We start from the raw sequence: 13,791 nt of genomic DNA, 5'->3' as shown, positions 1-13,791 counted from the left end.
GGAAGAGTCCAAAGAATAGGAAAGTCTTGGGTTGGACTTCTAGTTGTTGGGCAAGTTTTTAAATTTTTTCTTGAATCCATTTTTTTTTCCACATTCAAAATGGGGTGAGTAATGTCTTCACCTTCCTGTTGTGGGAGAATGCTTTTGGTTTGTCTTCTGTGTACGTGAAAGCCCCCGGCACAGCGCATGGCATGGAGGTGTTGATGTGTCATAATTATTTTCGGGAGGCCCTGATTGGGAGTGACAGCTCACCTCACCGACACTGAAAATTCCTGGAAGCTACAATTTAACATGTTAATCATTAGTACAGGATGGGAAATGCTGAGTGGTTCCACTCCCCATGAACTTGAACAAAAGGTATTCTTAGTTACTTCCCTCCAAAGAGCAAAATATTGCCAATATAAACTTCCATGAAATCTCAACTAAACCCTCTTAGAACCCTGCAAATATTCCTGGTAAAACCCACTGCTTCTGGGTTTCTTGGTAACCAGTTTTCCTCGTCAGAGATTCCCCTGTCCTCCCTCTTTCTCCTCATTTCAGCACGTGCTAGACTTTCTATGACAAGAAGTTTCAAGGTGAGGACAACTGAAAGCCAAATCAAACATTTTCAGTATTGTGAACAGTTTGGCTTCAAAGTTGATGGGAGAGGAGATGGTTGAGTATTGGCTGAAGAGCTTGTGCATTTCACTGGATTACCTTGTTGTCATCTCCCACCCACAGTTCACTCCATCTCGAGGTTACTTCCTTTGCTTCTGGAAGCGTCCAGCTCCTGGCTCTCTAAGTGTAGTCATTCTCGCCAAAGCTCCCGTTGTTATGATTGTTGGTTTTCATATTCATTCTAAGTAGTCATCCCAATACCCAACTCCATCAGTTTCTTTTTTCCAGTCCTCTTGCCTTCCACCCTACCTCATCCCCAGTCCCACCCATGGTCACACCTTGTGTCCATAATGAGCACTGCAGAGTCGGTCTAAACCGCATGAGCTTATTTTTCACAGCAGTGGAAGCTATAAATCCAAGATCAAGATGTCAGCAGGTCTGGCCGCTCATGAGACCTCTGTCCTCGGCTTGCAGGGGACCACCTTCTTGTTGTGCTCTCCTGCGGCTCTGTCTCTGTACACAGGTACCCCCAGAAGCTCTCTGCATGTTCACATTTCTTCTTATAAGAACACCAGTCAGATTGGGTTAGGTCCCACCCTAACGGCCTCATTTTAACTTAATCACCCCTATAAAGGCCCTATCTCCAAATATAGTCACAATCTTAATTTATGGGAACTAGAGTTTCAACATATGAATTTTGAGAACACAGTTCAGCTTATAGCATACCTTCAGACTTTGTCGTCACCAATTCTCAAGACATCTTAATCTCAAATTCCAGGGTCCTACTTCTTAATCACTGAATTTTATCTTTCCAGTTCTTTCTCTCTGTGTTACCCAAACCCAGTAATTTTTCAACCACACTAAGACACACAAACTACAAATCCAACCCCCCCCTTTTTTACTGTTACTTACATTCTCTCATGTCCTTACTCAGATTAAGCCCCACAGTCTATCATTATAATCACTCTATTACATATATTCTTTTTTTAAATGTTTTTATTGATTTTTTTGAGAGAAAGAGATAGAAACACCAATGTGAGAGAGAAACATTAATCAGCTGCCTCCTGCACACACCCCACTAGGGATAAAGGCCGCAACCCGGGCATGTGCCCTGACCGGGAATCAAACCAGGACCCCTCAGTCCATGGGATGATGCTCAATCCCTTGAGCCACACTGGCCAGGCTATTACTTATATTCTTGATTCCTTCATCCCTTTCTCCATGGTAGTTGCCTGGCGCGGTCCCAATCCTGATTGATTCCAGCTTTCTTACTACTCTGCCTACTGCCCACACCTCTACAGCTAAGCTTCAGGAGGGAGGACACTCAACCATGCTTCCCAGTCTCACTATAAATTCACGACCTCAAGTGGGCCCTCGGTGCCAGCTAGTAATCCTGCCACACTTCTCAAGATTCATTCCCCATACACCTTTCTTAGGCAACTGTTTCACATCTTCCCTTCTCTCTCCAAATCTCTAATACCCTCCCCCTGGCCTCTCTTTCTGCGACAAACTTGCTTTCCGCGTCACTGAGACAAGCAGAAGCAATCAGAAGTTCCCACTAGCTCCAGGCCCTTGTGCTCCGTCTTCCCTCTGTTTCCAGAGGAACCGCCCACACTGCGGTCCAAGGCCGGCTCCTCTACGTGCACCTGCTCCACCCCTTCTCGTTCACTCCGGGGCACTCACCATTCCAGCCATTCTTCTCTCTCCTGGGTCGGCGATCCCCACCTTCCTGGAATCCCCGCCCCACCAAACATTCCCATCAGTATACAAACACGTTATCATTCTTCCCATTAAACTCCCCCCCCCGGCTCCCACTTTCCCTCCAGGGGCTGCCCCATTTCTCTGCTTGACAGAAAAACTCTCCGAGGAACCATTTCTCTCTGTCTCCGATTCCTCTCTTCTCATTCTCTCACGAACCCCTTCTCGCTGGGCTCTCCTGTCTATCTCACCACCAAAGCTCCTCTTATCAGGGTCAAGGTGACCGTCACGTCGCTAAACCCAGCAGCCAGTCCTCGGTCCTCCCATGTTACTTGTGGAATAGGCAGCGGTCGACTCGGTTGATCACTTTCCTCCTCGCCTGGAAACTCGACGTCCCGGATAAGCTCTCTGCTTTTCTCCCTACTCACGGGCCACGAATTAGCCTCCGCATTTCCCCAAACTCAATTTATTGGACGGCCTAGGATTTAGTCTTTTGACTTCTTTTCTATCTATACTCCTTCCCATGGTGTTTCATGGCTTTACATACCACTTATACGCTGACAACCCTCATGTATTCCATCCCAGACCTCTTTCCCGAACTTGGGATGTGTGTGTCCAACCGCCTGATTGGCCTGTCCACTTGGATTTCAAATAGGTTATCTTAAAACCTGGGACACCTGAAACCGACCACCTCGTCTTCCCCCCCAGAACCCACCTCCTTTCTTTCACAGGTACCCTTTCCCACCTGTTCACAATGCAGCAGCCTTTTAACGCATCAAGTCCCTTTTCTACTGGACACTGGTGTCGGGTATCCTTATTCTTCCCCTCCCCCCTTGGCTCCAGCCCCAGCTGCCTGGCCTCCTTGCTGTGGTTGGCTGCTCCCTCGGGCTGGGACGCGGGGGCTGCTCTCTGCCTGCAATGCTTTTCCTCAAGTCCTCTGCAGGGCTCCCTCCCTCCACTGCCTTAGGACCCCCAAGAGGGCTTCCTGGACCACCCGCAAGAAATGCCAGCCTCGCCCTCATTCTCTGGCACTCTTAGCTGTCCTTGGATTTGCTGCAGCTGCACTTAGCACTCTCTGACGGGCCATATGTTTCTATGTTCTACCCACCCATGTTTATTGTTAGTCTTCCCTATAGGGGAATGTAAGCTCCGTGAGGGCCAGGGCTGGGGGCTGGGTGTCCAGTGATCTCTCCTCAGCTCTTCAAAGAGAGACTGGCACAGAGCACTCAACAAATATTCAGCCAAAAGTGGTGTTGCTCCCCCCATCGTCCCACGGGCTTTAGTAAATACGACTGTAGGTCACTTCTATGTCCCTGGGGCGGGGGGAAGGGGGGATTGAATAAAGAGACTTTGTTGATGCACTTTGCTCAAAAAAAAAACTAAAGGAAAAAAGGTCCCATCCATCACAGGGGCCAAGAAACCCCTTTGGAGCCCCTCACAATGTACTTTTCTAGGGTCGTTTTGTTTGCATCCAGAAGTGGTCCCAAGTATCTCAATTTTTAAAAAAGTATTAGTATAATTTAGGATTATTCATATAAAAATAAGTTTTTATTCTCTTGAATTAAAAGTATATATGTTACATAGTATTAATATTTTCTGGAGGCCAAAAACAAATTAAATGTAAGTATTTCTGGGATCAAGATTTTAAGAGTTCATGATACAGAACTCTGTATCTAAGAGGACATCATAAGAAGACTTTACTTCTGATTTCCGTATTATTTATATCCCTATAACTGCTCTTTTTTTTTTTCAAGTATTTTTTTTATTTTTTATTTTTAGAGAGAGAGGAAGGGAGGTAGAGATAGAAACGTCAATCAGCTGCCTCCCACCCGCCCCCTAATGGGGATGGAGCCTGCAACCCCGGGCATGTGCCCTGACCGGGAATTGAACCGGGACCTCTCAGCCCATGGAATGCAGCCCAGTCCACTGAGCCACATCGGCTGGGCTGCTCTTTTTATTATGAATAATGACTTCCATTTATTGCCTCCCTTTTCCATATCACCTGACACTGCATAATAATCTCATTTAATTGCACACATAATCCTTGTGGGAAAAGTACCATTTTTATTCCCATTTTACAGTTGAGATAGTTGAGACGTAAGAAAGTGAAGCTGAGAAGGGTTCTGAGGTCCCGAGGTTACCAGTAATGTGGGCATTGGGGGGGGGGGCGCAGCCTGAATTCTTGACCCCCGCTGTCTACATCACCGCCACCATGTTGTCCCCAAGGTTCCTCCCCTCAGTGCTGTTCTCATGTCCCCAGAGGGGATCTGGGGCTCTTTACGCTGAGGGCAATGACTTGCAAGGAAGAATTCGTAAATCCTTGCCTCAGACTTACCACTCATGAAATCGTAATCAAGTTACCCAGTTTTTCTTACTCCCTTTTCCTAAGCAGTAAGAAAGATGTGGATTTATCCCTGTTGGTATTTTTCAGAGAGGTAGAGAAAATAAGCACAAACTCTTGAAAGAAAGCTGTCTTGGTGTTATAACAGTACACTCGGCAGAGGTGATGTCTTCTTTCCCTTTTTTATTTATTTATTCATTTATTCATTTATTTATTTCTCTTACAGATGTTTCTCCCTTTTCCCCCATTGACACCCCCCTCCCCCTCCCTCCCCGCCCTGTCCCCAGCTTTGTTGTCCATGTCCATTGTTCATGCACACATGCATATGAGTTCTGTGGTTTATCTCCCCCCACATCCCCTCTCCTGGGGATTGTCAGTCTGTACCCCACTTCCACGTCTCTGGGACTACCCCAGACTGTTATGTTCATTATATTCCACAGATAAGTGAGATCCTGTGATATTTGTCTTTCTCTGTTTGGCTTGTTTTTCTCAGCCGCCAATCTTGTCTGTTTTGTGCCCCCTGCAGTGTGAACAATGCCCGCTGAAGAGGGAGCTCACATTAAGAACAAGGAATATAAAACAGGAATATAAAGGCCGATATTTGAGCAAACATACCCCCTGCCTGCCGGCTGGAGCCCCCTTGGTAGCTTTGTCTTTAACCTCCTTCCACTGTCGCATGAGATCTGCCAGACCCAGCGTCACCCCAGCCCGACTTCCTTCTTAGACTGGCTCAGGGTTAAGTCTGTAGCGCTGTGATCCAGAGGAAAATGACTTATTTTCAAAGCAGTGAAAACACCGCATTCCTCTGGCACAGGATGAAGACCAGCTGGGCTCTTCAGTCCCGGATCATTGTCTATTGTTCTCCAAACAGTAAACCTCTATTTCACACCGGGAGCCTGTGGGCTTCGGTCCTGAGTCCTGGCTCCTCATGAATATGAAGTGAAGGGCTCTGACCCAGAAAGTGGTAGGTACTTAAAAAAGAAGACAGGGAGGACGAACCTGGGCTTCATGTAATTTTACACTCTTGCGGTCTCCTGCAGGCTCGGGGCAGGGAGAGATGGGGTCCCGGAAATGTGGGAGCTGCCTCAGTGGCCTGCTGATCCCCCTGGCAGTCTGGAGCATCATCGTGAACATCTTGCTGTACTTCCCCAACGGGCAGACTTCCTACGCCTCCAGCAATAAGCTCTCCAACTACGTGTGGTACTTCGAGGGCATCTGCTTCTCGGGGATCATGGTAAGTGGGACCTGGGAGACTCGAGATCACAAGAGGGGAAGTTTCGAGTAGGAATTGCTTGGCACCTACGAAAAGTAATCGATAATGATAACAGTATTCTACTGATCCCGGGTTTGGGGTTTGGAAGACGGGCGAGGGTGGAGAGACAGGCGGTCCCTCGGGGATTGGAGAGCAGCTTTGTGTCTTGGTAAACTGCTCTTCTGTGCGCTTCGGCTGTGCAGGAAATTAATCCCAGTAAGAACTTCTGGGGCTCCGGCCTGTCGAAATGTCGTGTCCTCGTGACCTCTGTGTGTCCACGTTATTTAATCTCCAGATTTTCTACCTGTGCTGACGATTTCTCTGGCTTGATACGGAGACAGCGTAGGAAAAGCAGAGACGTGGAGATTCGGACAGATTTGCACTCGATTTAAACTCTGTTATTTGTGCCACGAGACCTTGGGCCACTTACACAGTGTCTTGTCTTTATTTGGAAAATGGGGACGACGACCTTTACTTTTTGGGGAATTGTGGGGATTGAATAAAATCTCGTGTATGAAGCGTCCAGTACAGACTGACTTCTAGTAGGTAGCCAGCGACTATTGTGATTAGAAGTACTTATTAAAGAATAGGACATAGCATGGTTAAATAGTGTGACGTTATACCCCCAATAATGGAGGGCATTTTTGAAAAACAATCAGATTATGCACGGAAAGAATCCATGAGTGTTTTCTTGACGACTTTTTGTTTAAAAAATAGATCACGTGGGCAGCTCACAGGAAAAGACACTTTTCTTGGTCACATCCTCACTAAAAAACAACACGTTGTGCATGGGGAGCCTTCTATGCCACCAATAACTTAAAGAAAATCCAATATAATCCATCGCTACATCTTTGCGGAGGTTAATGATTATAATATTTGACTAGTGATGTTGGAAAACAGTTTTCATTTTGTTCCTGTTCTGCATATTAGTGAACTTTAAAATTAATAACCAATGCTCCTGAAGCTGCTCTATAATAGGTACCTACGATTTATTTTCGTGGTTCTACACTAGAAGCAAACTTTTGGAAAGATTTTGAAACGATATATTAAGATCCACGGGAATGCTTGGTCTTCTGAGTTAGGAATCCTCCATCTGATAATTCACCCCGAGGAGATCATCCAAAATAAGGAAAGAGGTGTCCACACGGATGTTTGTGGCAGCCGTACTTAGCAGAGTGAAGAACAAGAAGCGTCCTATACAGAAGTGGCCAAATCGGCTGTGATACATTCACACTTACATGGTGATGGAAATGGTAATGATGACGCTCTAACAACTGGGGAAATGAACATTCTGTAAGTGAAAAAAGAGACATAACACTGTGAATAAGTTGTGATGGCAACTATGTTAAAATAGACACAGGTGGGAAGACACTGGGGATCCCTACGTGAAAACCAGGGAGGGTGGTGGAATTGTGGGTAACTCCCCCCCATCCTCGAGCGCTCTGCACTGCAGTTATATTTCACAACAAAAAAGGAAAGCAGTTGTGTTTCACCACGGCCGCGCCGATGTTCCTCTTTTGGCACAGTCCTCCGGGGCCTACGGTTGGTCATTTCTGCCAGTAGTTTACTCTGCAGCCGGTCGCTGTCTGTGGCTGTTGGTCCTTCTCTCTCCCGCAGTTGTAGTCGATGGGAGGGCTGCAGGGCAGGATGGGGTTAAAATCTACTAAAATCTGTGGTAACTGATGTGTTGAAAGGAGAGCAACATAGGACTCTTTTGCTTATAGTCACGTAAAATTTAAAAGTAGGGCAAGAACCTGTTCTCTATTTTTTATTCTCTAAGACTTTGTTGAAAAACATTATTGTGACTGCATCAAATCCTTTTAGGAGGAAGGAGAGGAATATAGGTAAATGGTAAGATGATTGCTAAATAAATAAAGACTGAAGGAATTTGGAGGCTGGAAATGTTGACTACAATCAATAAAGATAACAATGAACACAGCTTCAGGACAGGGGGAGTCAAGGGCGGGGGGGGGGGGGATTTGCCAGAAGCAATACGTGTTCTATACCTGCCCAACCAGGAACTGTACAAATGAAGAAATTCATGTCTTTCCAGCATAAAAGTACAATCCTTTGCCTAAGATACAAAAAAAAAAAAAAAAAAAGGAAGTAGAATTTATTGGCTTACTACAAACAAAACATTCTGGAAAATGTGTGCTGAGATGGCTTGAATACTGGGGGAATGGACTGACTTTTTTTTTTCTTTATTGATTTTAGAGAGAGAGAAAGGGAGAGGGAGGGAGAGAGAGAAACATCGATGGGAGAGAACATCGACTGGCCGCTTCCTGCACGCCCCCCATTGAGGATTGGCCCACCACCCGGGCATGTGCCCTGACTGGGAATCGAACCGGCGACCTCTTGGTCCATGGGTCAACGCTCCACCACTGAGCCCCACCGGCCGGGCATGGACTGACTTTTGAATGAAGAGTGTGGGTTCAGGTTCACCAGCCCCTCACCCGCAATCCCAGGCAGCAGTACATGGAGGGAGGCTGCACACTAGTCTGGGAAGGGTTTTCCTTCTCCTTCTACAACTGGGTCAGCGAGAAATGCAGGTTTGCTGCCCGGGGGGATTCCCACGTCCATTCCACTTACTACTCTTTGATTGTTCGCTTTTGATGACTGATCAACCATGATAATAACAGCGAACATTTATTTACCCACCACTTGCTTGAAGCATGCACTATGTTCGGAACTGTACCGAATTATCTCATAATACCCTAACACCACCGTTTTCTAGGCAGGACTCCTGGGTTTGCAGGTAGAAAGCGGCAGAGCTGGGGTGCGACCCCACAGCCACTGGCCCAGAATCAGTGCTCTGAGCCCCTGGCTCGGACTGTGAGCGGGACTGCCAGCCAGCACCCCCGTGCTAACGCGCCCCCTTCCCCTGCAGATGCTGCTGGTGGCCGCAGCCCTGCTGGTCCTGGAGAGCGAGCACAGCCACGGATGTTGCCAGGGTGAGAACTGCGGCAAAAAGTACCTGGTAAGAGCTGCGCTTTCTGCGGACGGCGGGTGGGCTTTCTGCAGAGGGCGGTGGGCTTTCTGCAGACGGCGGCGGGCTTTCTGCGGACGGCGGTGGGCTTTCTGCAGAGGGCGGTGGGCTTTCTGCGGACGGCGGTGGGCTTTCTGCAGACGGCGATGGGCTTTCTGCGGACGGCGGGCGGGCTTTCTGCAGACGGCGGTGGGCTTTCTGCAGACGGCGATGGGCTTTCTGCGGACGGCGGTGGGCTTTCTGCAGACGGCGATGGGCTTTCTGCGGACGGCGGGCGGGCTTTCTGCAGACGGCGGTGGGCTTTCTGCAGACGGCGATGGGCTTTCTGCAGACGGCGGTGGGCTTTCTGCAGAGGGCGGGCGTTCTGCGGATGGCGGTGGGCTTTCTGCAGACGGGCGGGCTTTCTGCAGACGGCGGTGGGCTTTCTGCAGACGGCGGTGGGCTTTCTGCGGACGGCGGTGGGCTTTCTGCAGACGGCGGTGGGCTTTCTGCGGACGGCGGTGGGCTTTCTGCAGAGGGCGGGCTTTCTGCAGACGGGCGGTGGGCTTTCTGCAGACGGCGGTGGGCTTTCTGCAGACGGCGGTGGGCTTTCTGCGGACGGCGGTGGGCTTTCTGCGGACGGCGGTGGGCTTTCTGCAGACGGCGGTGGGCTTTCTGCAGACGGCGGTGGGCTTTCTGCGGACGGCGGTGGGCTTTCTGCGGACGGCGGTGGGCTTTCTGCGGACGGCGGTGGGCTTTCTGCGGACGGCGGTGGGCTTTCTGCGGACGGCGGTGGGCTTTCTGCAGAGGGCGGGGGGCTTTCTGCAGACGGCGGGGGGCTTTCTGCAGACGGCGGTGGGCTTTCTGCGGACGGCGGTGGGCTTTCTGCAGACGGGCGGTGGGCTTTCTGCAGACGGCGGTGGGCTTTCTGCAGACGGCGGTGGGCTTTCTGCGGACGGCGGTGGGCTTTCTGCAGAGGGCGGGGGGCTTTCTGCAGACGGCGGGGGGCTTTCTGCAGACGGCGGTGGGCTTTCTGCGGACGGCGGTGGGCTTTCTGCGGACGGCGGTGGGCTTTCTGCAGAGGGCGGTGGGCTTTCTGCGGATGGCGGTGGGCTTTCTGTAGACGGCGGCGGGCTTTCTGCAGAGGGTGGTGGGCTTTCTGCAGACGGAGGGCGGGCTTTCTGCGGACGGCGGGTGGCCTTTCTGCAGACGGCGGTGGGCTTTCTGCGGACGGCGGTGGGCTTTCTGCAGACGGCGGTGGGCTTTCTGCAGAGGGCGGGCTTTCTGTAGACGGCGGCGGGCTTTCTGCAGACGGCGGTGGGCTTTCTGCAGAGGGCGGGCTTTCTGTAGACGGCGGCGGGCTTTCTGCAGAGGGTGGGCTTTCTGTAGACGGCGGTGGGCTTTCTGCAGACGGCGGTGGGCTTTCTGCAGACGGCGGTGGGCTTTCTGCAGACGGCGGTGGGCTTTCTGCAGACGGCGGTGGGCTTTCTGCGGACGGGCTTTCTGCAGACGGCGGTGGGCTTTCTGCAGACGGCGGGTGGGCTTTCTGCGGACGGCGGGTGGGCTTTCTGCAGACGGCGGCGGGCTTTCTGCAGACAGGGGGTGGGCTGCGGCGCTCTCTCCTCCTCCTCAGCACAAAGGTGCTGACACTGTGCTTCCCTCGCCGCCCCTTGTAGAGCCCAAGGACTCACTCCGAAAATCCCCTTCCTTTTTTTTAATAGTCTTTTCTTCACCTTTGTTCTGCTGATGTTCTCTCAGAAATTCAGAATTTAAAGATACATGAGATTAGAAAATACTCATAACTTTCTCTAACTGGGTTTCTGTAAAGTTTCTTTTTTGTCTTCTTCTTAACAACTTTATTGAAGACCAATGTACACATAACAAATGGCATCCGTTAAAAGAGTACAGTTCCATGAGTTTTGACAGTGACTATGCCCATGAGACCAGCATCACAATCAATGCATAGAACATTTCCATAACACCAAAGACTAATTTGTTTAAATATTTTTTCTTTATTGAATTGAGAACGAGAGGAAGGGAGAGGGAGAGAGATAGAAATATCCATGAGAGAGAACATCGATTGGCCGCCTCCTGCATGCCTCCCACTGGGGATCAGCCCACAACCTGGGCATGTGCCCTGACCGGGAATCAAACTGGAGACTTTCTGGTGCGTGGGTCAATGCTCAACCAGTGAGCCACACCAGCCGGGCCAAAAGACTAATTTTTGATCTTCTTTTGTCATTATAGATTGATTTATACTTTGTACCAACAGAATCATACAGCATTTGTCTTTTGTATCTGGCTTCTTTCATTCAGCATAATGATTTGGGATTCATCTGTGTTGTTGGGGATAGGCGATGCACATTCTGAAATCGGAACTTTTAAGTAATTAAAATAGAAGCAAGAGAGAATAATATGCCCACATGTTCCAAGCCTGTGTTGACGAGGCATGAGTCGGGCTACTACATTTCCACCAGTACTTTTCTCCTGTCGTCATTGTCATTGCTCATTCATATTTGCATAGCACTTTATAGTCCTTCTATGTTTAGCCAGTGAATTAGGTCATCCTTACTCCTGTTTTATAGATGAGTCAGTTGTGGCTCAAAGGGAGCCTGTGACTCATCAACTAGGAGGACACCTTTGGAGGTCGGGCAGGCATGCCTTGCAGAGGTCCCACACCGTGGCTGTGCCTTGCAATCATCTAGGAATTTGGAGTTGGAACCCTACACCCCGCGTCCCTGTTTCAGTTGGTCTGCGGTACAACCAGATTTTAATGTGCAGCAAAAATGCTTTTTTAACTAATGCCTTTGGAAGATTAAATTAGTTGCTTAATTTATCACTGTGCCCTTGGTGAGGAACTAAAAATTTTATTGATTGATTGATTGATTGATTGATTGATTGATTTTAGAGAGGAAGGTAGAGAGAGAGAGAGAGAGAGAGAGAAGGTAGAGAACATCGATTGGCCACCTCCTGCATGCCCCCCACGGGGGATCGGGCCCACAACCTGGGCATGTGCGCTCACTGGGAATCAAACTGGTGACCTCTTGGGGCAGGGTCAATGCTCAACCACTGAGCCACACTGGCCGGGTGAAGAACTGAACATTTTAAATATGTGTGTGTGTGTGTGTGTGTGTGTGTGTTTCTTAATCATCTGACACAGATGTCCCCCAGTAGCTGCTGGTACTGTACTTACGGAGAAGCTTTTGAATTGCCTAGGCAAAGCAATGGATTCAGGTCAATTTAGGCTGTGAAACATAGGAAATTTCTAGAAAACAAATGTACGTGCCAATAAAAATCCATGTGTTCAGTTCGCTTAAACTCAGTATCAGCACCTCCAGCACGAGTGGGTGCTAGAAATAGGCTAGCGTCTGGGCGGGGTCTGCAGTCAACGCTGGGGGCGATGGCTGCCACCTCAGTGGGGAGAACAGGAGGAAGGCAGCGAGGACTCGCTGGGCCCCCCGCGTGGCCCCTTCAGGGAAGGCTCAGGATAGGGGGCCCAGCTCATGGCCCCAGGAGCTAAGTAGCTGAGGAAGTGAAAGAGGTGGGCCTGGTAGGCATTAGAGCCAAATTTCCACTAAGGAAGAAAGGAAGCTGTTGCTCCCAGCTTGCCATTTTCTACCGTCAAAACTGGGCAATAATTCTGTTTTCAATGCAAAGCAGAAATATGAATTTTTCTCTAAAACCTCTTAACTATAAAATGTTGGCCGTTAATTCCCATTTAGTTTCAATGAAGCAGGCAAAATTTGAGTCTGTATCAGTTTGTAAATTCTGAAGTTCCAGAATGGAAATTGGGGTCCCCCAAGATTCACTTTTTAGGGGGAAAGTCATTCTTGACCTTCTTAGAGGTCCCTGGCTGAGTCTGAAAATTTAAACTGGTAGAAGACAGATCAACAGGAGAAAAGCATACACGTTCTATTCCATTTTTACATGTACGTGGTAGTTTTCACAGGGGACTAGAGACCCAAAGAAGTAGCCAGGGTTTATACCGTTCACGTAGAGAAACAAATGTGTGAAGGATTGGCAAGGCAGAAGGGCGTGGGCTAGTAAATTGTTAAGAAGTAACTAGGAAGATAAGGGCTAGTTAATAAGGTTTGTTTATGTAGATTTCTCAGCCCTGGTGATATGATTGTCTCCTTCCTCCTGGCGCGGGGGGTGGCTTTCACATGGGAGATCTATGACCTGTGTCAGGGTAAAAGGCGGGGTGAGGGTTGTCCGGGAGACCTTCCTGCTTCTGCCACGTCCTCACACTCCTTGCGTTTCGTGTACTCCATTCTCCAAGATGCCATATGTAGAGGGCAGCATTTCCCGAACCCCATATCTGAAACTTTCGCCAAGATGTCTCACAGTCCACAAACTGAGTTAGATTGTCCCCTAACCCATGGAAGAAGTATCTCAGTCCGGGCATGACGATGGAAAAGTAACGGTTAATGGTTAGCACAAACTCTAAACTCTGTTTTTAAGTCTAGAGGGTGGTCAGTTGGAAAGATTTCTAGCTGTTGGGCTCCAAACGCCTTCAGATAGAGTAAGGGCAAGCAGTAGAACCTGACAGATTCCGCTTGTTTGTAGCTGACTGTCCCTGGGGACTGTATCAGGTGTTTCAGCAAACTTTGTGAGATGCCCACCCAGTGGGCATGAAGGTAGTCTAAACACGAGCTATTGCGATTCCTCTGAAGTTGATATCAAGCTGTCTACCTTTAGCTTTGCAAGGCTTGGGAGAGGGCAGTTTTACTTCTCAGTGATTTCAAGTCAGAGGGTGGGAGAACATTGAGAACATTCGTTTGGGGAGTCGTAGACAACACTGGAGGAAACAATGAAAACTCAGTCTCCAGTCCAGCTTCCAGATAGAGAACCAAGCCTCCAAAACAATGAGCAGGACTGAAATCTGATCTCCACACGGTGTGTTGTAGTTTCCTGCTAGAACATATATTTTCACAATCA

General features: G+C 49.0%; 1 protein-coding gene across 1 annotated transcript in view; it reads left to right on the top strand.

Annotated features, from left to right (window-relative positions):
* The first annotated feature begins 5,534 nt into the window (after window positions 1–5,534).
* Window positions 5,535–13,791, top strand: part of TM4SF18 (transmembrane 4 L six family member 18) — a 28,800-nt gene continuing 20,543 nt past the window's right edge. Inside the window, exons 1-3 of the mRNA XM_036243674.1 lie at window positions 5,535–5,600; window positions 5,677–5,870; window positions 8,776–8,865. Coding sequence (XP_036099567.1) covers window positions 5,694–5,870; window positions 8,776–8,865 — 267 coding nt within the window. The 5' untranslated portion in view covers window positions 5,535–5,600; window positions 5,677–5,693. The remainder of the gene's footprint in view (window positions 5,601–5,676; window positions 5,871–8,775; window positions 8,866–13,791) is intronic.

This window comes from Molossus molossus, unplaced genomic scaffold (genome assembly GCF_014108415.1).
Source record: "Molossus molossus isolate mMolMol1 unplaced genomic scaffold, mMolMol1.p scaffold_m16_p_5, whole genome shotgun sequence".
NCBI lineage: Eukaryota > Metazoa > Chordata > Mammalia > Chiroptera > Molossidae > Molossus > Molossus molossus.
This window is presented reverse-complemented; position numbering and strand designations above follow the sequence as displayed.